Source organism: Nannospalax galili, unplaced genomic scaffold (genome assembly GCF_000622305.1).
Source record: "Nannospalax galili isolate Female #2095 unplaced genomic scaffold, S.galili_v1.0 scaffold54, whole genome shotgun sequence".
Taxonomy (NCBI): Eukaryota; Metazoa; Chordata; class Mammalia; order Rodentia; family Spalacidae; genus Nannospalax; species Nannospalax galili.
In genome coordinates, this window is record NW_008341028.1 from 5,507,398 (window position 1) to 5,531,718 (window position 24,321).

Genomic DNA, 24,321 nt, shown 5'->3' on the forward strand with positions numbered 1-24,321 from the left:
TGAAAACAGAGAAAGAGAAAACCCATCATTTAGAGTAAAGTCAGCCAGCCCAGCTGGAGACGGCAACAGACTTAGGGGAAGCCAAAGGACCACTTGTTCAGATTGCCAGACCCTAGGCCAACTATTGTACAATCTCCACTGTGTTGGAAAAAAAAATTGGGACATATTTTTAGTCTTGCTCAGGAGCCCAGAACAGGCTCACGACTCCAGGAATCTCTGTTCTTCTCTGAAAGTGGAAAATATGAGCTATGAGAACAAACTTGACTGCTGGAATAGGTGTCTAGTGCCCAGCCTAGTAAGTTAGGGACACTGAGCCTTGATTCATCTTGGTACTGCTTTCCAGAGCTCCTTTGTTCACTTTAAAGGTTAAAGGTTTAAAGGACAGTATGGTAGCCTCTGAGTCAAAGTATAGAATATGCATTTATTGACATCTTCCTTGGTTATGCCAGGCTTCTAGCTAGAACAAAACAAATATAAAGGGAAACACACAAGGAATGGAGTTGAATTGATAGAATACTTGCCTAGTGTTAGTCCCCAGCATTGCATAAAAACCAGTATGGTAGCAAACGCCTATAATCTCAGTACTTGGTAGGTGAAGGCAGAAATATCAAGAGTTTGAGGTCATTCACAGATGCCTAGTAAGTTTGAGGCCAGCCTGGGCTACATAAGACTCCATCTCAAAGGGAAATATACATAGTTAGTAACCTCATATAACTGTGGGTACTAAGAGATATTCTTTCCAGAGTCAGCAGAGGGACAATGATTACCTTCTCTTCAATACCCTGCTTTTGAAATGCACACTAGAGTTTCAAATTCTCCAAAGAAATAAATGTTACATTTCAAGTAAAAATACTATTTTTAATTATTTTGTTTATATTCTTTATTATGCCACCATTTATATGTATGAACTGTGACAGAGGCTTAGCTTACATCTTGTGGAACATGCCTAAGAAATATGCTTTATTTCATTATTTGCTCTTCAATATCAAATTATCATGATTGCAGAGGTGGGCAAAAACCATACAAAAAGAAGAGTGTTTGCATTGAAAGCACAGAATGAGCACCAAGGCTGCAGAAGTTTACCAGTGGCCAATTTCTTGAGTTTCTTTTTAAAAAGAGGGAGTTTTTATTATGTCATCTTGGGGACCATGTGCCAATCAGTATTACAAGATGAAACAGTAAGTAAAGGCATGAAGAAACAAACAAGCAAACTGCACCAAAACAGATGTGCTTAAATTAACAAGTGACAGTTTGTGTATCAGTCTCATGATGGCTGTCACATGAGGTGGTCAGAGATGAGTATGGAAAACCACAAGACTTAATCGCTTAAAGGCTGTTGAGAGACACCAGAAAATCTCAGAGGATCCACTCCTCCCCGCCGGCGCAGGCCACCCCTGCTTGCCGGCTGTTGCCTTGTGGAGGACGCTCTTCCTTGGGCAGTGCCTGTGGCAGGGGACCGGGCTGGGGTGCTTTGGAGGTACTGGAAGGCACTTTGTCGGCCCACCTGCCTCTCTGCACAATTAAAGGTCAGGGCAACTCCCACATTGCTCTTCATGATCCTAGAGGAGCCATCAGATGTACCATCAAAGCACCGGCCAAGTGCAATCTCCTTGGCTGTGCGAGGGTCCTGGTCAGTGACCGTGTAGATGCCATAGTTGTGCCCCAGAGGGTCCAGGGGTGCCAGCATGGTATACTCACTGGTGTCATTATTGACTGCCAGTGGTAGGTGGTTGACCAGGTACTCATGCAGCATAGAGTTCACACTAGCTCGATGGCAGCTGCCCTGGGGAATGACTTTCACCAAGGTGCGGTCTACCCGGTCTTGGTCATAGAGCATTCCACTGCACTTGAACTCCAGGCAGGCAGATGAGACATTGGGCTGGTCTCTGTCCCGAGTACTCTTCACATCCCGGATCCCATAGAGCTTCCCCACTGTCTGCCTGTGGGTGCCCCCCATATTTCGGGATCGTACATTCACCTCCAGTGGCCCCACAATCTTTACTTTGATGTAACAGGCTCTGAACTCCATTGGCTTGGGCCACCATGCCAGATAGTCTTCAGTCCAGCTCATGGGGTCATCTTCATTGAAAGGAACTGTGTTGTAGTCATAGCGATCCCCCTCAATCTGATAGAAACGGAAGTGGGCTGCACTGGGTGGTGCCTCCTCACATGCTCGGAGGTTCTCAAAGGCATATATGGGCCCGTTGCTCTCCTCAGCTGAGTTGGGCCTTGGCTTGGCCATACTGATCTGGAAAGCAGTCTTTTTAACCCTTGGATCCTCATGGTCTGTCCGACGGTATTTAAGCTTGTTGAGGTAGGGCTGAGGGACACCAATTGCATTTGGGTTGAATTTAGGAGAAGACTCCACGGCTTCTAGCTCCTCCCCTGACAGGCTTGCTAAGACATAGACAGAGTAGGCATCAGGAGACTGGTCATCACAGAAGGCAGGCAGGCAGGCCCCATTGGGGCCTGTGATGACACTGTCAAATCGACCCCAGGCCCTGGGGTTAGATGAGAAGCCAGTTCTAGGCTCCAGGTTGATCACTGAGACGACAACCCCCTGGATTTGCTCACTGGGTAAGAACTTCTCACTCCGGTAGGCCCTCACCTTGATGAAGCACCTCCGGCTTTCAGGGACGTCCAAGTTAAAGAGCCTCCTCTCACGGATCTCCATATTGCCCACCAGGAAGGTTCTCTCTTCTCTCTTATTCCTCCTTTGGCTTTCAAATTTGAAATCACCTTCCTCTTCCCACAGTCCCGTGTCTGGGTTGAGCGACCAGAGTTTCATGGCAGGTACGTGCTCAGGCATCTTGACCTGGGTAGAATCTAGGTGGACCTTCACCTTGCCAGCATTAAGTGACTCAGAAGTGGCCTCATCTCTGAAGTCTACTGAGAACATTCCGTAAGTCCGAAGAGGGAAGGTGTCTCCTTCATCGTTAATAAAGTTCAGATCACTCTGGGCAGCTGTGGCCATGGAAATATTCCGGGGATCCAGGAAGGTCACACTAGCCTTTACTTTTCCTGTGAAGGGCTCCCCATTCTGTCTGTAGAAACTTTTGGATGGAATCTCCAGTTCAGCCATAGGGTCTTCACCAACTACCTCTCCCAGGGGAATAATGTTGGTCTCCATAGCTTCCAAAGTGATAGGCTCTTTCTGTCGAAGCATCTTGATCTCATGGAACACTGCACTCCCTTTCTTATTGAAGGGCAGCACTTTAGTGGTGTTGACGAATTTCTGCAGCCTGTCCACGAATGTGAGCACTAGCCTCTCTGTATCCTGGGGGACGTGGAGGGTGAATGTGCCCTTGTAGCCAGTCATGCTCACACGGTTGCTCCCCATGTACACGTGGCCAAAGCGCATGGGCTCCCCATTGTCAGCAGCACTGACACGCCCCCGAACAATGCTCCGTGTCTCTGCACATCGCTGGCAGCTGCACGCTGAGGCCACCTTGGTGGGCAGTGTGTACCCACTGCACTGGATCTCCCTCTCCTCTGTTTTGGAGATGCCACAGCAGTTCTCCACAGCATCCCGGCACCGGATCCCATTATCTTGCTGCCCTGCACAGGTCTTGACTGGGCAGCGGCCTACATCATAGTAGAAGGAGTTGGTGGCATTCTGGAAGCAGTCGTGGGGCAGCCGGATAAGGTAGCTCTCGGGGGTTGGATTGCAGGGGATCTCATCATGTGCTATGAAAGAAATGGAGTAAGTTTTAAAATATAAGTTCATGTCTTACATAAGATATCTCAACCTTAATGGGTCACTCTTGCTCTCTGTGTTGCTCTCTGTCTCTATCTGTGTCTCTCTGTTTGTCTCTGTCTCTCTGGATTTTGTTTTTGGTTTGTTGAGATAGGGTCTCACACAGATTGGGCTGGGTTCAAACTTGTTTTGTATCCTAAGATTATCTTGAATTCCTGATCCTCTTGACTCTGCCTCCCAGGTGTCATCTCAACTGTGTGCCATCAAATCCGGCTTGGCTTGTGTGTGTCTGCACGCACTCGTGTGCGCATGTGTGGCTGTTGTTGAGGACTGAGCCCAACTGCTCTAACACTGAGCTGCATCACCCAGTTCCTCCTTGATGCAGTTTTCAAAGGACTTGTATATCTGCAACCCTGACTCTCACAGACTTCTCTGGAGGAGATAGAGCAGCTCTTACTAAGCCCATTTTATACATATAGAAGGAAACAGAGTCACTAGAGTTGCTGAGGTCACTGGAGTAGCAAGTTCTCGATGGAGAGGTCTTGAAAACGTGAGAGTGTTTTGGGTTATCGCCAAAGTTGAGAGTGCTACTGGCAGAGTGGAGAGGAACTGTTGATACTCTGCATCCTGTAGAGCCTGGCACGATTCTGCCTCATGATTTTCACACATCCCATGAAACATTCATGTAGCTAGAAAACCTATTTGAACTAGGTGTAGTGATATAATCCAAAGCTCAGGAAGTAGAGGCAGAAGGACCAGCTTTCCAAGGTCATTCTCAGCTATGTATTGAGTTTGAGGCCTGTCTAGGCTACATACAAAAAACCAAAAAAAGCAGCAAAACAAAAACAAAACAAAGAAAGTTCTGTTTAAAGTAATGGAAGCCTGGTATTTTTTTTCCCATCACTTCAGCCATATACTGAAGTTTCTCAAGATTCCAACTACCATATAAATGAATCTAAGACCCCACTTTGCTTAGCTTGAAACAATACCAAGAATACCAATAATTGTTCCTTATCTGAGAAAAACCATAGCCCTATGGCAGTATTACCCAGGAATTACAAACCACCAGAACAAGACCTCAACACACATAAGTACTTGTAGATCACATTCATGGTTACTCTGTATTAAGTGCAAGTATCTGATCTCAATATCTTCTTGTGTTAATGTGCCAAAGCTTTTAGCTACTGAAGTAATTCTATTTTGTATTAACACCACTTTATTTCTCCTTTTGGATAAATTGAAAGCCATATGCATATATATTTAGAAATTACATATAATTATCTACAAATTGAACTTCAAAATAGTAAGTAACAAAAAAAAAATCACTGTGCTAACAGGGTGTGTTGGTATGGCAGCTTGGAGACTGACATTGGGGTGTTCCATGCCTCTTTCCATAGGGCCCTAGGTCTGTCTTGTCTGTTCCAAAGTTCATTCCATAATTCTTCCAATACACTTTCTCTTTCTCTGCTTTGTTTTGTTCTTTTTAGGCCAATTCTTAAGATAGCCTCCCTCCACCTTACTTTCCAAGGACAGGTTTGATAGGTCTTTGGTTTGAAGTCTTTTCCCTTCTAGTTCTCTTCTAGAAATCAGCTATAATGAGATCACCTTTTCTTATAAAGCATCCTCAGTTCCCCCATTTATGTACCTGTGCCCATGATAGCACCTGAATCTGAATACCTCCACCTCCTCCACCTCCACCTCCTCCACCTCCACCTCCTCCACCTCCACCTCCACCTCTACCTCCTCCACCTCCACCTCTACCTCCTCCTCCTCCACCTCCACCTCCTCCACCTCCACCTCCTCCTCCTCCACCTCCTCCTCCTCCACCTCCTCCACCTCCACCTCCTCCCCCTCCACCTCCTCCACCTCCACCTCCTCCTCCTCCACCTCCTCCTCCTCCACCTCCTCCACCTCCACCTCCTCCCCCTCCACCTCCTCCACCTCCACCTCCTCCTCCTCCACCTCCTCCTCCTCCACCTCCTCCACCTCCACCTCCTCCCCCTCCACCTCCTCCACCTCCACCTCCTCCTCCTCCACCTCCTCCTCCTCCACCTCCTCCACCTCCACCTCCTCCCCCTCCACCTCCTCCACCTCCACCTCCTCCTCCTCCACCTCCTCCTCCTCCACCTCCTCCACCTCCACCTCCTCCCCCTCCACCTCCTCCACCTCCACCTCCTCCTCCTCCACCTCCTCCTCCTCCACCTCCTCCACCTCCACCTCCTCCCCCTCCACCTCCTCCACCTCCACCTCCTCCTCCTCCACCTCCTCCTCCTCCACCTCCTCCACCTCCACCTCCTCCCCCTCCACCTCCTCCACCTCCACCTCCTCCTCCTCCACCTCCTCCTCCTCCACCTCCTCCACCTCCACCTCCTCCCCCTCCACCTCCTCCACCTCCACCTCCTCCTCCTCCACCTCCTCCTCCTCCACCTCCTCCACCTCCACCTCCTCCCCCTCCACCTCCTCCACCTCCACCTCCTCCTCCTCCACCTCCTCCTCCTCCACCTCCTCCACCTCCACCTCCTCCCCCTCCACCTCCTCCACCTCCACCTCCTCCTCCTCCACCTCCTCCTCCTCCACCTCCTCCACCTCCACCTCCTCCCCCTCCACCTCCTCCACCTCCACCTCCTCCTCCTCCACCTCCTCCTCCTCCACCTCCTCCACCTCCACCTCCTCCCCCTCCACCTCCTCCACCTCCACCTCCTCCTCCTCCACCTCCTCCTCCTCCACCTCCTCCACCTCCACCTCCTCCCCCTCCACCTCCTCCACCTCCACCTCCTCCTCCTCCACCTCCTCCTCCTCCACCTCCTCCACCTCCACCTCCTCCCCCTCCACCTCCTCCACCTCCACCTCCTCCTCCTCCACCTCCTCCTCCTCCACCTCCTCCACCTCCACCTCCTCCCCCTCCACCTCCTCCACCTCCACCTCCTCCTCCTCCACCTCCTCCTCCTCCACCTCCTCCACCTCCACCTCCTCCCCCTCCACCTCCTCCACCTCCACCTCCTCCTCCTCCACCTCCTCCTCCTCCACCTCCTCCACCTCCACCTCCTCCCCCTCCACCTCCTCCACCTCCACCTCCTCCTCCTCCACCTCCTCCTCCTCCACCTCCTCCACCTCCACCTCCTCCCCCTCCACCTCCTCCACCTCCACCTCCTCCTCCTCCACCTCCTCCACCTCCACCTCCTCCACCTCCTCCTCCACCTCCTCCACCTCCACCTCCTCCACCTGTTCCACCTCCACCTCCACCTCCACCTTCACACACAGTCCCTGCTTATTCTCTGAGATCTGGGCTTCCCAACTTTGGATCCAAACCAGAATGACCTGAGAAGTTTTTAAGCCATGTATGTCCAGGACACATCCCAGATCCAAAATCAGACTCTTGGGGGGTGTTCACAGAATATCAGTTTTAGGCTCTATCAGTAATGGCTCTTTGAGACAGGGTCTCATATAGTCAGGACTAGTCTCAACCTCACCATATAGCAGATGATCTTGAGCTCTTAATCCTGTCTTCTACCTCCCAAATGTTGGAATTACAGGCATGTCTCACACCATGCCCAGCCATCTGGAAGGAATCTCTCTCTCTCTCTCTCTCTCTCTCTCTCTCTCTCTCTCTCTCTCTCCACTCTCTTGCATGAGTGTCTTGCCTGCATGCATATACATGCACTCTTGTGTATGCGATGCCCTTGAAGGCATTTAATCCTGTGAAACTGAAGTTATGGAGGGTTTTAGCCATCATGTGGATGCTGGGAACTGAACCTGGATCTTTTAAAGAGCAACCAGTACTCTTAACTGCTGAGCCATCGCTCCAGCCCCAGTATCTGTCTCTTGTTTATTAGAATCCACAGCCCTTAGCTACATTTTTCTATCTCTTTCTTTCTTTCTTTCTTTCTTTCTTTCTTTCTTTCTTTCTTCTTTCTTCTTCTTTTTTTTTTTTTTTTTTTTGGTTTTTTTGAGACAGGGCCTCCCTAGAGCCCCAGTTGGCCTGGAAATTGCTACATAGACCAGGCTATCCTCAAACTCACAGAGATCCACCTGCCCCTTCTTCCCAAGTGCTGGTATTAAAGGTGTGCACCACCATGCCCAGCACATTTTTCTGTCTTTTTTATGGGAGAAAGAAGGGGCAGGATCTCATAAGGTTAGTCTCAAACTCACTATATAGCTGCTGATAACCTTGAATTTCTGGCTCTCCTGCCTCCAATTCCGCTGTTGTAGGATTATAATCATGTGCCACCATGCCCAGTTTATGTAGTGCTGGGAATCGAACCCTGGACTTTATGCATGCTAGACAAGCCCACTATCAACTGTGCTTATCTCTAGCCTCTGCATTTCTCTCTCTTTTCTTGTTTGAATTTTATTTATATTTCTTCATACACAAACCCCCTTTTCAAACAGCAGAATTAGGTCTGTGCTGTGTCCCAGAGGGCCTCATATTGTGTACATCATAGAAAAGTCCAAGCTTGGGGCTGGAGAGATGGCTCAGCGGTTAAGAACACTGATCTTGCAGTAGACCCGGGTTCGAGTCCCAGCACCCACAACAACTACCTGTAACTCCAGTTCCAGGGGATCCGACAGCCTCTTGTGTCCTTTGCAGGCACTACATGACATGGGTGCACTTACCTACATGCAAGCATAACACTCATACACATAAAGTAAAAATAATAAATAAAATATTTAAAACAAAAGTCCAAGCTTTTTGTGCCCAGTAATGCTTACTGGGGTGCTCAGCTAATTTGTTTGCAGACCCAGGACCCATGAGACCCACACAAGCTTACCGATGACAATCAATTGGGCAACCTGGGACTTGACAGCCCCAGCATCACTCTGTGCCTTACAGAAGTATTCCCCAGTCTGGTCTTGCTGCAGGTTCCTCAGCACCAGCTTGCTCTCATGCTTATAGAGGGAGGGATCCAGCAATGTGTTATTGTGGTACCTGTAAGGATGGAGAGGTGGAGCCAGAGTGGGATATGGGAGACCAGGTAAACCTGGAGATGTGCCAGAAAGCAAGGTGGTGGGAGGATTTGCTTTCACTTGGCTGGCCTAGAGCACTGGGAGACAAGGGAATTGGTTCTAAGTCCCAGCCCTACCTCTTAACTGGCAGTGGGTCTTTAGACAAATCCTCACACCTCTAATTTAATTCCAGCTTCCTGGTTTATAAAATAGAAGAAATAATCTCCACCTGACCTCACAGAATTGTTGGGATTCTCAAACAAGCTAGTGGTTGTAAAATGTTTATGCAGGGTTAAGAAAAGACTCCCAAGGTCTGGAGAAATGGTTTTGGCTCTTGCAGAGGACCTAGGTTCCATTCCCAGCACCCACATGGCAGCTCACAACCATCTGTAAGCCCAGTTCTGGGGGGATCCAAAAGACTGCCAGCTGTTGGGGATTCTGACCTTGTTGGAGGAGACAGGACTAAGGAACCTTGTTCTGGGGCCTGAGCACCTGTATGAGGGGACCCTGAGGACAAGAAACACTTTGGGAGAACTCCAACTTCAAGGTACAACAGGACTGGTTGGTTTCCTGGGCAATCACAACCATGTAGGCCCCCACTTATAAGTGCCAACATCCAGGCTCTGCACCAGTGGCAGCTCATGTATGTCTTTCCTCTATAGGTCATTGCTACCATTCAGTCCAGACCCAATGCAAGCAAGCTCTGGTTTCCAAGAGAACTAGCAGGGCAGCTGGCAGAATACGCACCAGAAGTACTTGTCTGGACTGGGCTTCCCTGTGGCCTTGCAGCACAGGGACACACTCTGCCCGACTCGGCGTGCTTTTGTCACAGGGTTCATCACAATGTATGGCATTTCTGGGATAGAAGATGAGAAAACAGTGGGTTTTTTTTCTTCTTGTGCTAGGCTCTACAGAGTCTTGCTTTCTCTGATGGTATTCAAATTATATGGCTTCATGCCACCCGCACCCATCTCCAGTGTTCCCCTCCTAATACCTAAGGCAAATGATCTCGAATGGAGACCCACACACACACCCTCTCCACCTGGGACCTGTTTCCATAACTGCACAAGTAGCTCTAGATAGGGCAGTGGAGAACTCAGGGGGCTGTGTGACAACTGTGATTCTAAGCACTATAACTGGAACAGAAATGATTGTCTAACTAGTGCGATATGCTCTGCTGTCCCTAGCAGAACTTAGCCATTCAACACCATTTCTGAGCTTCCTAGGCCCCTCTTTCTATGACCTATAAACCCTTTGTCATAAGATTTTCTTTCTTCCTCCTCCTCCTCCTCCTCCTCCTCTTCCCCCTCCTCCCCCTCCTCCCCCTCCTCCTCTTCTTCTTCTTCTTTTGAGAGCCATGGTCTCCCTGTAGCAGCAGCTGGTCTGGAACTCTCTGTGTAGACTAGGCTGGCCTTGATCTCATGGAGATTTACCTGCCTCTACCTCCTGAATACTGGGATTAAAGGTGTGCACCACCACACTCGTCTATAATTGATTATTTTAGATAAGGTAGGCGGGGAAGTCCTCATGCCTTAGGAAGGATAACCTACCAATATCTAGGGGAAGAATACTTTTGACAGAGTACACATAGCAAGTACAAAGTTCCCAAGGCAAAGATGTGTGTGTAGAGTAACTCCCTATGGTAGGAATAAAGAGGAGAACATTCCGGGCATGGTGGCACATGCCTTTAACCCCAGCACTAGGGAGGCAGAGGCAGGCAGATCTCTGTGAGTTCAAGGCCAGCATGGTCTACAGGCCAGCTGTAGCTACAGGGAGACCCTGTCTCCAAAAGACCCCCCCCCCAAAAAAAGAAGAAAGGAACTGAGAAATTAGAGATTGTCAAAGGATATAGGGCTTATGGGTCACAGAAAAGGTTGGGTTTTACCCTGAGAGCTGAGAAGCCAGCTCAGCACTAATCCCTTCTACCCAAGGCATTTAATCACCTGCCCTCACAAACTCTGCATTGATGGTGGCCGACTTCAGGCTGGTCTTGGGCATTGTGACCACAATGGGGGCAAACTTGGCCTTGGTGATTTTCAGGATGCTTTTGCCATCAGGACACAAGCCAGGGACTTGGAACCTCCCACTGCTGTCTGTCCGGGTCAGCATCTTTGGCGTCTTGGTCAGCAGGTAGACAGTGGCCCCTGGGGCTGGGGTACCCCCAGGGAGGGAGACAGCCCCATGAAGCATGAAGTCCTGGCACATGCAGGCATCACAGTCAGCATTCACCTGGCCCATGGGGCAGGTCAGGTCACAGGCTGTGGGACAAGGAGCCACATCAGCGGGGCTTTGTGGATTTGGACTCCCTTTCACCTACATCTTAGTTTGGATACTTACATGTGCTTCCTCTCCTCTTTGGCCTCTGTTACCTTTCCTTAACAGTCTTCATGACTTATTCCTATCCATCCTTAAGACTTAGGACATACATCCTCTAACGAGCTTCCCTGGGTTTCCTGGGTTCCTCTCTCTCTCTCTCTCTCTCTCTCTCTCTCTCTCTCTTTCTTCTGTCTGTCTTTTTGAGACAGGGTCAGCCCCAGCTGACCTGGATTCACTATGGAGACCATGCTGGCTCCTCAAACTCACAGAGATTTACCTGCCTCTGCCTCCTGAGTGCTGTCATCAAAGGCGTGCACCACCACACCTGGCTAGTATTGCTTTCTTCAAAAAACATGATTTGGGGATTGAGTGATGGCTCAGCAGTTGAGGGGACCACAGTTACAGCTCATGGGAGGGGACCACAGGCTTCAGGTTCATGGGAGGGGACCACAGCTTCAGCACGTAGGAGGGGATCACTGCTCCTGTTCCTGAGATGGGACCACAGCTTCAGATCAGGGGAGGGGATCATAGTTCTAGCTCACAAGAGGAACCACAGCTCCAGGTTCATGGGAGGAGATCACAGCTCCAGCTCACAGGAAGAGACCACATCTCTAGTGCACTGGAGGGGACCACAGTTCCTATCTGGATTTCTTAAGCTATGATTGTTAACAATGCCCTGTGTTCCTAACTATGGAACACATCCTGTATATCTCCCATCAGAACATGTGACATACATGCTTAGCACCTGGTAAGTAAATGAAGAACTCAGTCTCACACTGGCCCTATAATCCATTCTGTAAGCCATTTCAACACAGCCCACCACACTCTGCCCATTGCTAGGAGGGAGGGAGGTACCTGTACAGGGCTGGCTCACACAGAGCTGGCCCTCCTCAGTGGCCTCACTACACAGCGACACTGTCTCTGACAAGCAGGTGCGGGTGCGGGTTTGGACCCCAGTGTGACCGCAGGCGGCTGAGCACTTGCTCCAGGGAGACCAGGGACTCCAGATGCTCTCTGTGTCTCGGCGCAAGGACCCTGCAAGATGGGGACACCAGAAGATCTGACTTCTTTCCCAAGGGGATTGGGTCAGGAAACCTGACCCTGAGGCTGTTTCTTCTCTGGTGAGGGGAGACAAGTCCCCATTGACATCACAGATGTTACTGATATTTATATTTACTGTAATGAATTGAAAATTATTTTTTTTGAGACAAGGTCTCATGTATCCCAGGCTGGCTTCCCATCTGATCCACCTACCTCGACCTCCTGAGTACTGCATTTATAGGGGGGCAGGCCACCACATGCCTGGTTTAGGTGGTGCTATAAATGAAACCTAGGGTTTTATGGATGTTAAACAAGCACTTGACCAAATGAGCTATATCTCCAGCTCTGCAATGTCTTTTTTCAATGAGGTTAAGTCAAAAGTCCTGAAGAAGTAGTATCTCTAACTTTCACAGAGAAGTTGACAATGTAGCTCAGTGGTAGAGTGATTGCTTAGCATGTACAAAACCCTGGATTTGAACCTCAATATCACATAAAACCAGGCACAGTGGTACATGCCTGTAATCCTAGCACTGGGGAGGAAGAGTCAGGGGAATCACAGGCTCAAGGTCATCCTTTGTTACTTAGGAAGCTGAAGGCCAGCCCGGAATTCATGAATACATTGTATTGAGCTGGGTTTTACAAGCTTGTGCTCCCAGCTACTTGGGACAGAGGCAGGAGGACTACACATTTAAGACCTGCTAGGAAAACTTAGTGAGACCCTGTCTCAAATTCATAAATAAATAAATGGTCAGAGGCTGGAGGTATAGTTCAGTGATAGAGTATTTGCCTAGCATAGGGTCCTGGTTTCAATCCTTAGTACCACTAAATAAGTAAAGAAGAAAATAAATAAATAAATAAATAAATAAATATATAAATAAATAAATTACATATTTGCACATGGTAGACTTGAGATTCAAACCCCAACAGCCCAAATCCAAGCCATGATGATCTTCACCAATGAACCATTTGAACTCAATATAACAGGTTGACTGGAGCGTGCCCATAAAATCAGACCAGCTCTGGGGAGCTTACAGCACTGATATCGTTATGGGTATTAAAGCATGTGCATACATATGGTGTTCAGGTCCTAGTCTCTTCTCTGTGCCAAGGCTGGTGGGACACAAGGGATGGGGCCATTCAGACTCACCTGGTGGGCAGAGGAAGCGCACTGTATAATTGGAGCAGTTTTGACCAGGTCGCTGTTCCCTGTTGAGGCACCAGAAGCCCTCACGGGGACTGCCATGGACCACCTGGCCAGTGCTGCCCGCTGGCATCCAGTCAGTGGTCCGGGCCTCTAGCCGCAGGGGATGGGCACATACACGCTCCCCATAGTAGAAGCGGATGGCATCTAGACGCTCATAGTCACCCTGCCCACCAGGGTGGTCAATGTTGAACCAAGTTGTCCACTCACCAGGACCTGAGGGATAGAGCCAAATTGACGAGAAGCCATCCCTGGAATAACAGGTGAACTCCAGCTCTCCTTTCCTGCTGCTCCCCTGGGAGTCCACCCTGATTCTGCTTACTCATCCTGGGTCCTCTTAGGCCCTGTCACATTTATTACACCAGCAATCTTCAATCCCCTCTCTGCTTTACAATGAGGAGCCCTCCATTCCAGCTCTCATTAGCCTGGTGGATCATGCCGGTAACTTCCTGTCTCATCTCTCTTCCCCAAGACTCTCTTTTGCCCCACTTACCAATCCCTGACACTTCAAATGGGGTAAGTTTTTTCCATATGGCTTGGACCACACCACTTCCCAGCATAAAAATCTCTTAGCAAGGCAATTAGGGTGTTGGTTAGATGCCTCTGCTATTTCTCCACCCACATCTGCTCCTTCCTGCCCACTGGCTCATGTTCTAGCCTGTAAGTACCCTATTTCTGGAATACATCAGGCAGCTTCCTGACTCTGAGCTTTCCTGTACTACACTTCTCTTCCTAGACAGAGAGAGGGGCCAAGTGCCTTGTAAAAAGTGAGTTTTCACAAAACTCTGACATCCTACCTAACCATCAGCAATTTACCTAGCAAGTGCAGTAAAGACCCCTTCTGGCCCTCCCTGCTCCAGACACAACTCACTCTCCAGGGAGTCATCAGGTTTGGCAAAGGAGGTAGAGGTCCTCTTCCTAGGCTGGACTCTTCTCACTGATTGTGGAAGCATGGGCTGGACTCTTCTCACTGATTGGGTAAGCATCGTCTGTCTCCCTGATGGCCAGAAGAAGTTGAGTGAGGGAGACAGTATGGTGTGGTAGATGGAACATGAACCTTGAGCATAGGTTCAAATCCCTAGTCTGCCATTCACTACTGTGAAATTTCTCCAAGGCCTCATTGCCCCCCACCCCAGGTTTCTTTGTTTGGTTGTAGATGTTTGGTTCCCTCGGACAGCCTCTACGTCTCACTGTATCTTCTTTGAATAAAGGAAGATCTATTCCTTGCCTGTTGCAGGTCTGGCTCTATTTCCTTGTCTCCTACTCCTCTATTTTTCATTTTCCAAAAATCTAACAGGTTGAGAATCAGGAATTCAAGGCCAGCCTCCACTACATAGTGAGCTCGAGGCCAGCCTGAGATACAGGAGACCCTGTCTCAGAAAGAGAAAGGGGGATCAACTGAAGTGGGAGGGGGACAAGAAAAGGTAATGCTGGATGAATTTTATCAAAATGTATTACATGCACATATGACAATGTCTTAATGAAGCCTGTTATTATGTATTATTATGTTATTATGTATTATTATATGCTAATAAAAAACATTTTAAGGCTAGCAAGATGACTCAGTGGGTAAAGGCACCTGCCACTAAGCCTGACAACCTGAGTTGGATCCCTGGGACTCAAATGGTGGAGAGAACTGTCTCCTGAAAGTTGTCCTCTGACCCCTTCTACCTGCACATTCAAATAAATAAATATTTAAAGGGATCATCAGAGACTGGGTATGGTGGCACATGCCTTTAATCTCTACACTCAAGAGGCAGAGACTAGCAGATCTCTGTAAGATCAAGGCCAACCTGGTCTACACAGCAAGCTCCAGGCCAGCTGGGGCTATAGGGAGACACTGTCTCAAAGAAAAGTGGGGGGACCATCAGACACTTCTAGGCAGCTAGTAGGTTGGGTCTCCTGCTTGGGTATCTACACCTGTCCTTCTTGGGAAAATGAAGCCTATTTTCCTCATCCATATAGTGGAGATGTTACTTTCACCCTCATAGATTGCTGCTGGCCTGAGGATCCCATGAGATAAGACACCAGCATTTCTGAAGAGTTCTGCAGCCTCTGCCACTTCCTAACTGTGACCTCAGCAAGCAGTTAACCCACTTGGCCTTGGTTACTCTCATCATAAAGAGAGAATAATAAGCTGGACTTGGTGACCATAAACTTTTAATCTCAGCACACAGGAGGCAGAGGTGGGCAGATCTCTGGGAGTTCAAGGCCAACCTGGTTCTACTTAGCAAGTTTCAGGCCAGCTGGGGCTGCATAATAAGACTCTGTCTCAAAAACAAAAGGGGGTGGGGTGGGGAGGAACAATAAGACTTCCTGTCTTTGTGATTCCCATAGAATTCATTCATAAAATTCTTAGAACAATGCCTAGTATAAATTGTATGCTGAATGAATGTTTCTATCCCCATTTAGGCCAATGCTTGGCACAAAGGAAAGTCTCTTTCTCTTGGTGGGTTGGTGTTCAGATCCACCCTCCCAAAAGGACTTGGTGGACTAACTGGGTCAGTAGTCTTCACTGTTCTGACCACAGGCTGAGGATGAGTAGAGAGTCCTCAGGACAGGAGTAGCTCCAGCCCTACTCCACATACATCTGGGCTGGGGGCTCCAAAATGAGCAGAAAGGAAAGCAGAGGTCTGAGAAAGCCCTGAAAGGCAATTAACTCCCAGGCAAGGCGCCAAATCAGAATCCTCTGTGCTGCTTAATTGGGGTGATGGGAGCTCTTTTAATCAACCTAATCTGATTTCCCCTCAAATGGCTGAATGTTAATCATCTTCACAAACAGCAGCTGCCGGGTGGAAAGAATGAGGCGGGAGGCAGACACACACAGGGCTGGCACTGCTCACAGGCCAGTCTTTGTTCCTGCATCTGTGGCAACAAGCCTGAAGGGCATGCAGCTTCAAAAGAGGGTTGTGAGCACCCTTTGCACTATGAGTGTGTGATTAGAAATAGGGAGAGTCAGGTGAGGTGGGAGTGAGTATACGAGTTTACAGTGGGAGTGCACATGCTTGGGGAAATCAGCAGTTCCACCAGGCATCTCCCTGTCACCAGAGGTTGGGAGCAGAGGGTAAGGAAACCAGTAAGTTTCAGATATATTTGTAAAATTTGGCTACATTGCCGGGCGTGGTGGCACACGCCTTTAATCCCAGCACTCAGGAGGCAGAGGCAGGCGGATCTCTGTGAGTTCAAGGCCAGCCTGGTCTACATAGTGAATTCCAGGACAGCTGGGGCTACAGGGAGACCCTTTCTCAAAAAAACCAAAAAAAAAAAAAAAAAAAAAAATTGGCTACATGGTGTAAATGAAACTGAGCTTTAGGGCCAGAAGAATTTTCATGAAACTAAAAACAGACCAAATCCCAAATCTGCTTCCCAGAACTCAGTGATTCCCCTGTGACTCCCTTTCGCTTTGGCTATCAGGAAGCTCAGAGCTAAATTTAGGCAGTAACTTTCCCATCTTTTTTCTTCTTCACTCTCTGAATGACTGTTCATCCTACTCATTTAAAAAGATTCTATCCTGTGAGTTCTAAAATTGAGAACTATCTCAAATTTAAGTGGAAACAAGCAGAGTACAAATTATGACTAAGTCCATCAAACAACCTCAAGTCTTCAGATCTATGTATAATTGGGTCCCAGACCAGACATGACTTCACTGTGGCAAGTGGAAGATGAGGGAACAAGCCGATAATTAGTGCATACCCAGCACAGAGGTGAGCTCCAGGACCAGGAAAGAGAATGCCCAGGCCCTGGGTCCTGCCATCTTTCCCTTGGGCCTGGTAGGAACACAGCAGGAGATGGGTGAGGTCGCTGAGATGGCTGCTCTCTGGGTTGTGGTTCCCCAAGGAAAATTCTCAGAACCAATATCTGTAGAGAAGCAAAGTGTGTCAGATCCCACTTTTCTGAGTCACTTTTTTTTGGGGGAGGGGTTGAGACAAGGTCTCCCTGTAGCCGCAGCTGGCCTGGATTCGCTAATGGGGACCAGGCTGGCCTCCAGCTCACAGAGATCTGCCTGCCTCTGCCTCCTGAGTGCTAGGATTAAAGGCATGCGCCACCACGACCAGCTTGAGTCACTTTTTTAAAGACCAGGTCTCATGTAGCCCAGGCTGGCCTCAAATTTACTATGTACACAAGGATGACCTTAAACTTCTGATTCTCCATCTTCCAATTCCCGAGTGCTGAGATTACAGGTGTCTATACCAGTTTTATGTGGTGCAAGGGATGGAACCCAGAACTTCATCCATACTAGGCAAACACTCTACCAGCTGAGCTACATCCTCAGTCCCTGAGTCACCTCTATGGCTCTAGCAAAAATAGCTCCTGACCTGTCCAGGATGGAAGGGTGGACAGACTGGAGTTTCATGGGAGCGACATCTGCTTGAACTGCCAAACTGAAAAGCTTGGGAGATGTGGAAGTTGAGAATCTGAATTCAAACAAAGCACACCGAGGTTCCAACCCCAGGCCCAGGTTCCAGTGTTCCACAGCAAAACCAGTCACAGGAGAGAATAGAGATGAGGAAGTTCCTTGCCACTGAGAGGCTTCCTCCCAGCTGCCTCTGGGTCTTAACCGATCACTTTCAAGTCCCCTTGAGGGGTTTTCATTTTGCTACCCTTTGATGGAGCTCACAGTTCTGTACAGACAGCTACATATTAAGGCCGTGCAGCTCTGACTCCAGCTACAGTGGCCTCTCCTAGGGCGGGCAGGCAGGCTGAAAGGCGCCGACATCTCAGCAGCACCACTTGGAGAACACATTCCCAGATGTGCACAGGCCACAGCTGGAACCCATTCTGGTCTGTGTGTTTGGGGCCTGGCTGGGAGTTCCAGGAGCCAGCCAAAGAGAAGTAGATGGGTGCATGGTAAGAGTTCAGGGTCCCTCAATATCTGTGAGCATGGGCTTACAGCTACAGGAATTGGAAGAGGAAAGTAAGCTGGGCTATAATGGTAAGGAACCATGGAGATAGCTATGGGTAGCACAGGCTCCAACTCAACTGGACATTTTTCTCTTTCCCCTGAGTTATGGCCAATCCAGAAACTGACCAGGTACAGGAAATTTTCAAATGACTCCCTTTAGCTGAGTGTGGTGGCTCACACCTGTAATCTCAGCACTCAGGAGACTGACGCTTCTGGATTGCCATGAGTACATAGTGAGTTCCAGGATAGCCTGAGCTACAGAACAAGACTCTGTCTATAAAAGTTACCTTCGATCTTCATTTCCAGGCTGTGGGAGGAAAGGGAAGACTTCTTTCTGGAAAAAAGATCCCCCAAACTTTTGGATGCCCCAGGGGAAGAACAAACTCACAGTGCAGACTGTCTAGCCTGAAAACCACTATATGCTACCTCCCTCTTGATTCTCAAACCAAGAGATCCCAGTTACACTTGGTTACCCCAAACTCCCAGGGTCTGAACAGGCCTGTACAACCTCAGCAGGAGCTGCTCCAAGGCTGTCTGAGAGGCCAGAGTGGCCTGGGGCATCTTGTGGAAAAAAACATTTCCCATCTGGCAGCCAGCAGATGTTCTCTACATCCCACCATTTCCTCCACATAGGCCTGGCGCTCAGGCTCCCCAACCCACTCTCCCCCGCAGCGCCTGGACAGTGCATGATGGCTGGTCACAGGGGGAAAAGCAGAGCATCCAGAGATATAGAGACCAAGGCCGGGACATTTGGGGACCGTGGGGAATCTTACTTCAGGTGGGCAGGGCTGAGGAAGACTTTGGACTAAATAGGGGCAAGAGAAAAGTGCAAAGCAGAAAGGGAAGTCTTTTCTTTGGAAAATGAGGGGGTCAGCCAGCAAAGAGAGAGCAATGAGGTATCCAGCGATGAGAGAGGTAGGAGCAGCTGAGCCGGACAGTAGGGCACAGGGATAGGGTGAGAGACTGGGAATAAAGCTCACCATGTCCTGAATAAGACTCCTTAGCTGGGGGTCCAAGTCTTCTTCGCCTCTCCAGCAGTCCAGTCGCGGGCCTTATATAGCACAGCTGGTGGCTCAGCCTGTGGCAGCCAGCCACGGGAAGCAGTGGCGAAACTAGATCTGAGCATGAGGCTCCCTCCCCTCTCCACATCTCCAGCAACTCACAGGGACTGGAATTTCATATCCAGATCATTGCGGATGGGTTGGTGGGAGGATGCCACAGAACACTGATGGCCCAAGTGGGTCACAGCCCGAGTCCCAAGTGCGCAGCAGTTCCACAGTCCAAATAAGAGAGGCAGGGGTCAGGAGGCAGGCTGGACATGGGGTACAGCCCTGGGGAAGAGCCAAGAGGAATTCTCCATCTGGGCAGCATGTCATGGCTCCAGGATAATGTGCACTTGTCTAAGCTTTGCCTGCCGATCCCCCAGCTGGCCTGCCCAAGTACAAGGATGTTGCTGATCGTAGCACATATTCCCCAAACTCTCTTCAGCACCCAGGCCACCTGGTCTCACAGGTGAGAATGACTAGTCTCAGCTAGATTATTCAGCTTCTCTGACTTCTGGAGAAGCAGTCTGAGACCCTCAGAAGGGACAAGGGACATATAGATTGTGGGGCATAGGATGTCACTTGGAGCAAAGAGTTCTACATTACCCCTCCCCACTTGGATCTGTATGCCTCTCTTCACCCAATGGAACTAGCGTCTCAGTATGTGGACTCCTCTGAGACTCTGCCAGATGTTCGTGTGCATGTGTGTGTGTGATTTATGTACGGGCATCCACCAACCAGTCTTGCCTACAGGTGGCCTGAGCAGCTGCCTATACTTTGGGACTTCCCTCATCTTCCTCTCCTAGCCCCAGCCTGAGGTTGCCTGTTGTCTTAGGCAATGTATATCTAACTTTGCCATTAGAATCACCCAGAAGGGACTAGGGATGTGGCTCAGTTGGTAGAGTGTTTGCCTAACATGCAGGAAGCCCTGAGTTCTATCCACAGTACTTCATGAACTAGGTGTGTTGGTACACACCTGTAATTCCAACTCTTAAGGAGTGGAGGCAAGAAAATTGAGTTTAAGATTGTCCTTGGCCCAGAGCAGCTGGGGCTACAGGGAGACCCGGTCTCAAAAATAAATAAATAAATAAATAAATAAATAAATAAAGATTGTCCTCAGCTAAATAGGGAGTTTGAGGCCAGCATGGATTACATGAGATCCTCTCTCAAAAAAAACACAAAAAACAAAAAACAGTCACAGGTTGGAGGTGGCTCAGTGGTTAAGAGCATTGGCTGCTCTTGCAGAGGAACTGGGTTCAGGTCCCAGCACCCACATGGTAGCTAACATCTGTAACTCCAGTTCCAGGGGATCCAATGCCCTCCTCTGGTCTCCTATGGCATTGTATATACATGGTGCATTCACATACATGCAGGCAAAATACTCATACACATAAAATAAAAATTAATTTTAAAAAATCACCCAAAGCTGGGCGTGGTGGCGCATGCCTTTAATCCCAGCACTTGAGAGGCAGAGGCAGGTGGATCTCTGTGAGTTCAAGGCCAGCCTGGTCTACATAGTGAGTTCCAGGACAGCTGGGGCTATAGGGAGACCCTGCTTCAAAAAGACAAAAAAAAAAAAAAAAAATCACCCAGAAAGCTGTTAAAACCTGGACTTCTGGCTCCACACCCAGGGATTCTGACTCAGTGGGTCATGAAATTTGGCATTTCTATGGAGCTGCTGGTTCTTGGACCACATTTTGAGAATTTTTGGTCACATGGCTAGAACCCCAGCTGGAGGCAGAAGATGAGCAGGGACTGTGCTAGGGAGCACAATAGGAGCCTCTTGAGTCCTGCCTCATGTCACAGGCTCATCCAATCTGGCCTGGGCTTCCTGCCACATGCCAGCACCTGGAGGTAGAGGCCTGGATTTGAAGCTGTCCACAAGGTCACTTTTTCCAAATATCCTGACTGAGCTCTTATTCATGGCAGGTGCTGGTCTGGACACTGGGAAGCTACAAGAAGAGATGCTCTATTAGTTACTTTCCTCCTTGCTGTACCAAAATACCTGACAAAAGCATCCAAAGGGATGAAGGGCTTATTTTGGTTCACAGTTGGAGGGTACAGTTCATCATGGCAGGCAAGTCATGAGACAGGAGCTCGAGACAGCCGGTCATTTTGCATGCACAGTCAGGTAGCAGAGAGAGATGAATGCTGCTGCTTAGTCCACTTTCTCTTTATTCAGTCTGGGACCCCAGCCCATAGAATGGTACCACCCACATTTAGGGTAGGTGTTCCCACACCAATTAACCCAATCAAGAAACTCCCTCTTAGACATGCCCAGAGGTTTGCCTCCTAGGTGACTCTAGATCCTGTCAGGTTGAAGATCAATAGTAATCATCACAGACATGTGTTTGCTTCAAAGGAAAGAGCCCCGCATGGAAAGGATCCCATAGTGCAGCAGTACAGAGCCTCATACCAGAATCCTGGCCAGGCATGTGTGCTCATGCCTGCTTGTGTCTGTGCTATTTTCAGTGGATAAGCAGAGATCCAGGAGCTTTGCTTTCTCTAGGCATCACAGCTGATGGAGAGAGAATGTTGAGCAGCAATGGCCCCAAGTAGACTGGGACACAGGTCTGTTTTGGTTTTTCTCATGGAACCCCTGGTCCTTGGCCAATAGGCCCTCTCGCTGTAGCTGGCCCCCACCTGATCCAACCTGTTAGAGCCAATCCATGAAGCCTCTTCAGCAAAGGCTTCTCTTGTAGCCCAGACTGGCCTCAAACATGCCATGTAGCCTAAGATGACCTTGAATTCCTGATTCTCCTGCTTCCACCTCCTGAGTGCTAGGTTTACAGGAGTGTGCTACCACACCCTATTTATACAGTGATAGGGATCAAACCCAGGGCCTGGTGCATACTAGACAAATACACTACTCAATTGAGATACATCCTCACCCCGTAGCCAAAGCTTTGATAGCATATGTCTGAATTGAATGAAGCCTGTGTGAACTCTGCTTGTTTGAGGAATAGACAGAGGCAGAACTACAATAGTCAGAACAAAGGATAGGAGAGAACTAGGGACTTGGGAGTCAGAAGTCTAGCCCTGGCTCCATAACTGATTCTGATATGTGACCTTGGATTAGGAACACACCAAATAACCCTGGGCTTCAGTGTGCAATAAGAGCTTGGGCTGAGTGAGCTCCTAGGCCCCACCTGCTCAGGAATAACCAGGTTTGATACTATATAGAGGACAAACATAGCAGGGATGAGGGAGGAAGGAATGACCATTCCAAGGAGCCTAGCTGTGGATCAGGAAACAGGCCAGCTAAGCAATATGACCACTGAGGCTGGATTTTAAGCAAAGTACAACAGAGTACAGAAGTGGAGAGGAAGGTGTAGAGTCCCTGGGTTTTAACTCCCACCATTTGGGTCCCCTTAGCTCCTGTCTTGCCCTTTTCCCATACTCCCTTCAGTATTCCTGTTCCCAAGTGAGATGTAACCATGAACTTATACAGTACTAGGCTGGGGGGATCTGAGCCTTTCCTAATCCTCTCCTCCCTGAGAGGCTGCTGTTCCCTCAGCTAGGACCCCAGGACAAGAGAGAGAGTTGGGAGGCAGCCATAGGCCTGGCCTGTTCAGGGCCTGGCCTTGATGGGTCAGTGTTAGCCGCAAGTCACCATCTGGGACTTCTGAAGGCCAGGCTTGTCTGCTAGCCGCTCCAAGTCCCTGCCTGGAACACACTGGAAATTCATCCATCACCCCTTGCTAAGCAACAGGACTTGGAGCCCAATTTAACCGGGTCTTCTGGAGTCAAAGCCTATGATCAAGGGTTTCCTCACCACTATTGAGAAAGAAACTTAGAGACACTTGTTGCTTTCCTGAGGCCTGGGGAAGCTTTATAGACCCAGGTAGACCTTCATAGCCAAGGTTAGCCTCAAATTCACTATATGAAGTCACAGATGACCTTGAACTGCTGATCTTCTTGTATCAACTTCCCAAATATTGGGATTACAGATGTGTACCATTATAGCCCATTTTATGTAGTACTAGGGATAAAACCCAGAACTTAATGCACATTAGAAAGCACTACACCAACTGACCTATGTCCCTAGCCCTTATTTTTTTTGTTTGGGTTTTTTTTGTTGGTGTTGTTTCGGGATTTATTTATTTATTTAGTTAGTTAGTTAGTTAGTTATTCATTTATTTTGGTCTTTTTGATATAGGACTCCCTGTAGCCTCAGCTGGCCTGGAGCATACTCTGTAGACCAGGCTGGCCTTGAACTCACAGTGATCCACCTGCCTCTGCCTCCCTAGTACTGGGATCAAAGACATGCACCATCATGCCCAACTATTTGTTTGTAGGGTCTCCCTATAGCCCCAACTGGCCTTGAACTCACAGATATTCACCTGCCTCTGCCTTCAGTATGCTGGGATTATAGGCCTATGCTACCATGCCTGGTTTCCTTAGTTTATTTTTTTGAAATGAGGCTTCACACTATAACTCAGGCTGGCCTGCAACTTATGATATAGATCAGGCTGGCCCTGAACTTATATTGTCTTGGGTCCTCTATTACCAGCCCACCCACCAGCAAAGTGTCATTAAGTGGTCTTAGTCAATGCCCCAAAGAGCATAATTGGAGGCTGACAAGATGGCTCAGTGGGTAAAGGTACCTGTTGCCAAGCCTGATGACCTGAGCTCAGTCCCTAAGATCCAGATGGTAGAAGGATAGAATTGACTCCTGCAAGTTGTCCTGTGAACTCCACATGTGCACCATGGCATGCATGTACACACACACACACACACACACACACACACACAGAGTAAAAAATTATTTAATTAAAAAAATTTTAATGAGCACATGCTGGATGTGTTGGCACACTTTTAATCCCAGCAGGCAGGAGGCAGAGGCAGGATCTCTGTTAGTGCATGGCTAACCTTGCTTATACAGTGAGTTCCAAGCAAGTCAAGGCTAAATGATGAAACCCTGTATCAAAACACAAAAACAAAAACAGAAGAGGAATGACTAAGGGGGAGTAAAAAAATGACATGTATTCACAAAATGAACAGCCACGAGAGATGGCTTTAATGACTCTCAGCCTCAGAGCTAACCTGCCATTTGTTCTGTTGCAAATTCACAGCTTGCAACTATATCAATACTCTTCAGAGGAGCTTGGGGAAACCTAACAACCATAACAGCTTCAGCTTTGGAAATGGGGGAAAGAGGAAGGAAGGGAGGGAG

At 48.8% G+C, this 24,321-nt stretch overlaps 1 protein-coding gene across 2 annotated transcripts; it reads right to left on the reverse strand.

Annotated features, from left to right (window-relative positions):
• Nucleotides 1–855: 855 nt before the first annotated feature.
• Cilp (cartilage intermediate layer protein) lies at nt 856–19,351 on the reverse strand. Of its 2 annotated transcripts, XM_008836313.2 has the most exons (9): nt 19,083–19,351; nt 16,893–17,057; nt 14,071–14,196; nt 13,146–13,415; nt 11,813–11,992; nt 10,585–10,899; nt 9,389–9,497; nt 8,467–8,624; nt 856–3,687 (listed from the first exon to the last, which is right to left on the reverse strand). In XM_008836313.2, the coding sequence occupies exons 1-9, from the start codon at nt 19,249–19,251 to the stop codon at nt 1,319–1,321; spliced, it is 3,861 nt and encodes a 1,286-aa protein (XP_008834535.2). In that variant the 5' UTR covers nt 19,252–19,351; the 3' UTR covers nt 856–1,318. The 2 variants fall into 2 exon arrangements, with proteins under 2 accessions (XP_008834535.2, XP_017654510.2); XM_017799021.2 differs by lacking the exon at nt 13,146–13,415 and having other exon boundaries at nt 19,083–19,350.
• Between the last annotated feature and the right edge of the window lie 4,970 nt (nt 19,352–24,321).

What these genes read in the sequence shown, in the direction of transcription:
- Cilp (XM_008836313.2), bottom strand. Translation starts at nt 19,251, where the DNA reads ATGTGGAGAGGGGAGGGAGCCTCATGCTCAGATCTAGTTTCGCCACTG. An exon ending in GGAGTCTTATTCAGGACATG is followed by an intron (nt 17,058 to 19,082) that starts GTGAGCTTTATT and finishes GCTTCTCTACAG; the next exon opens with ATATTGGTTCTGAGAATTTT. An exon ending in GCGCTTCCTCTGCCCACCAG is followed by an intron (nt 11,993 to 13,145) that starts GTGAGTCTGAAT and finishes CCCATCTTGCAG; the next exon opens with GGTCCTTGCGCCGAGACACA.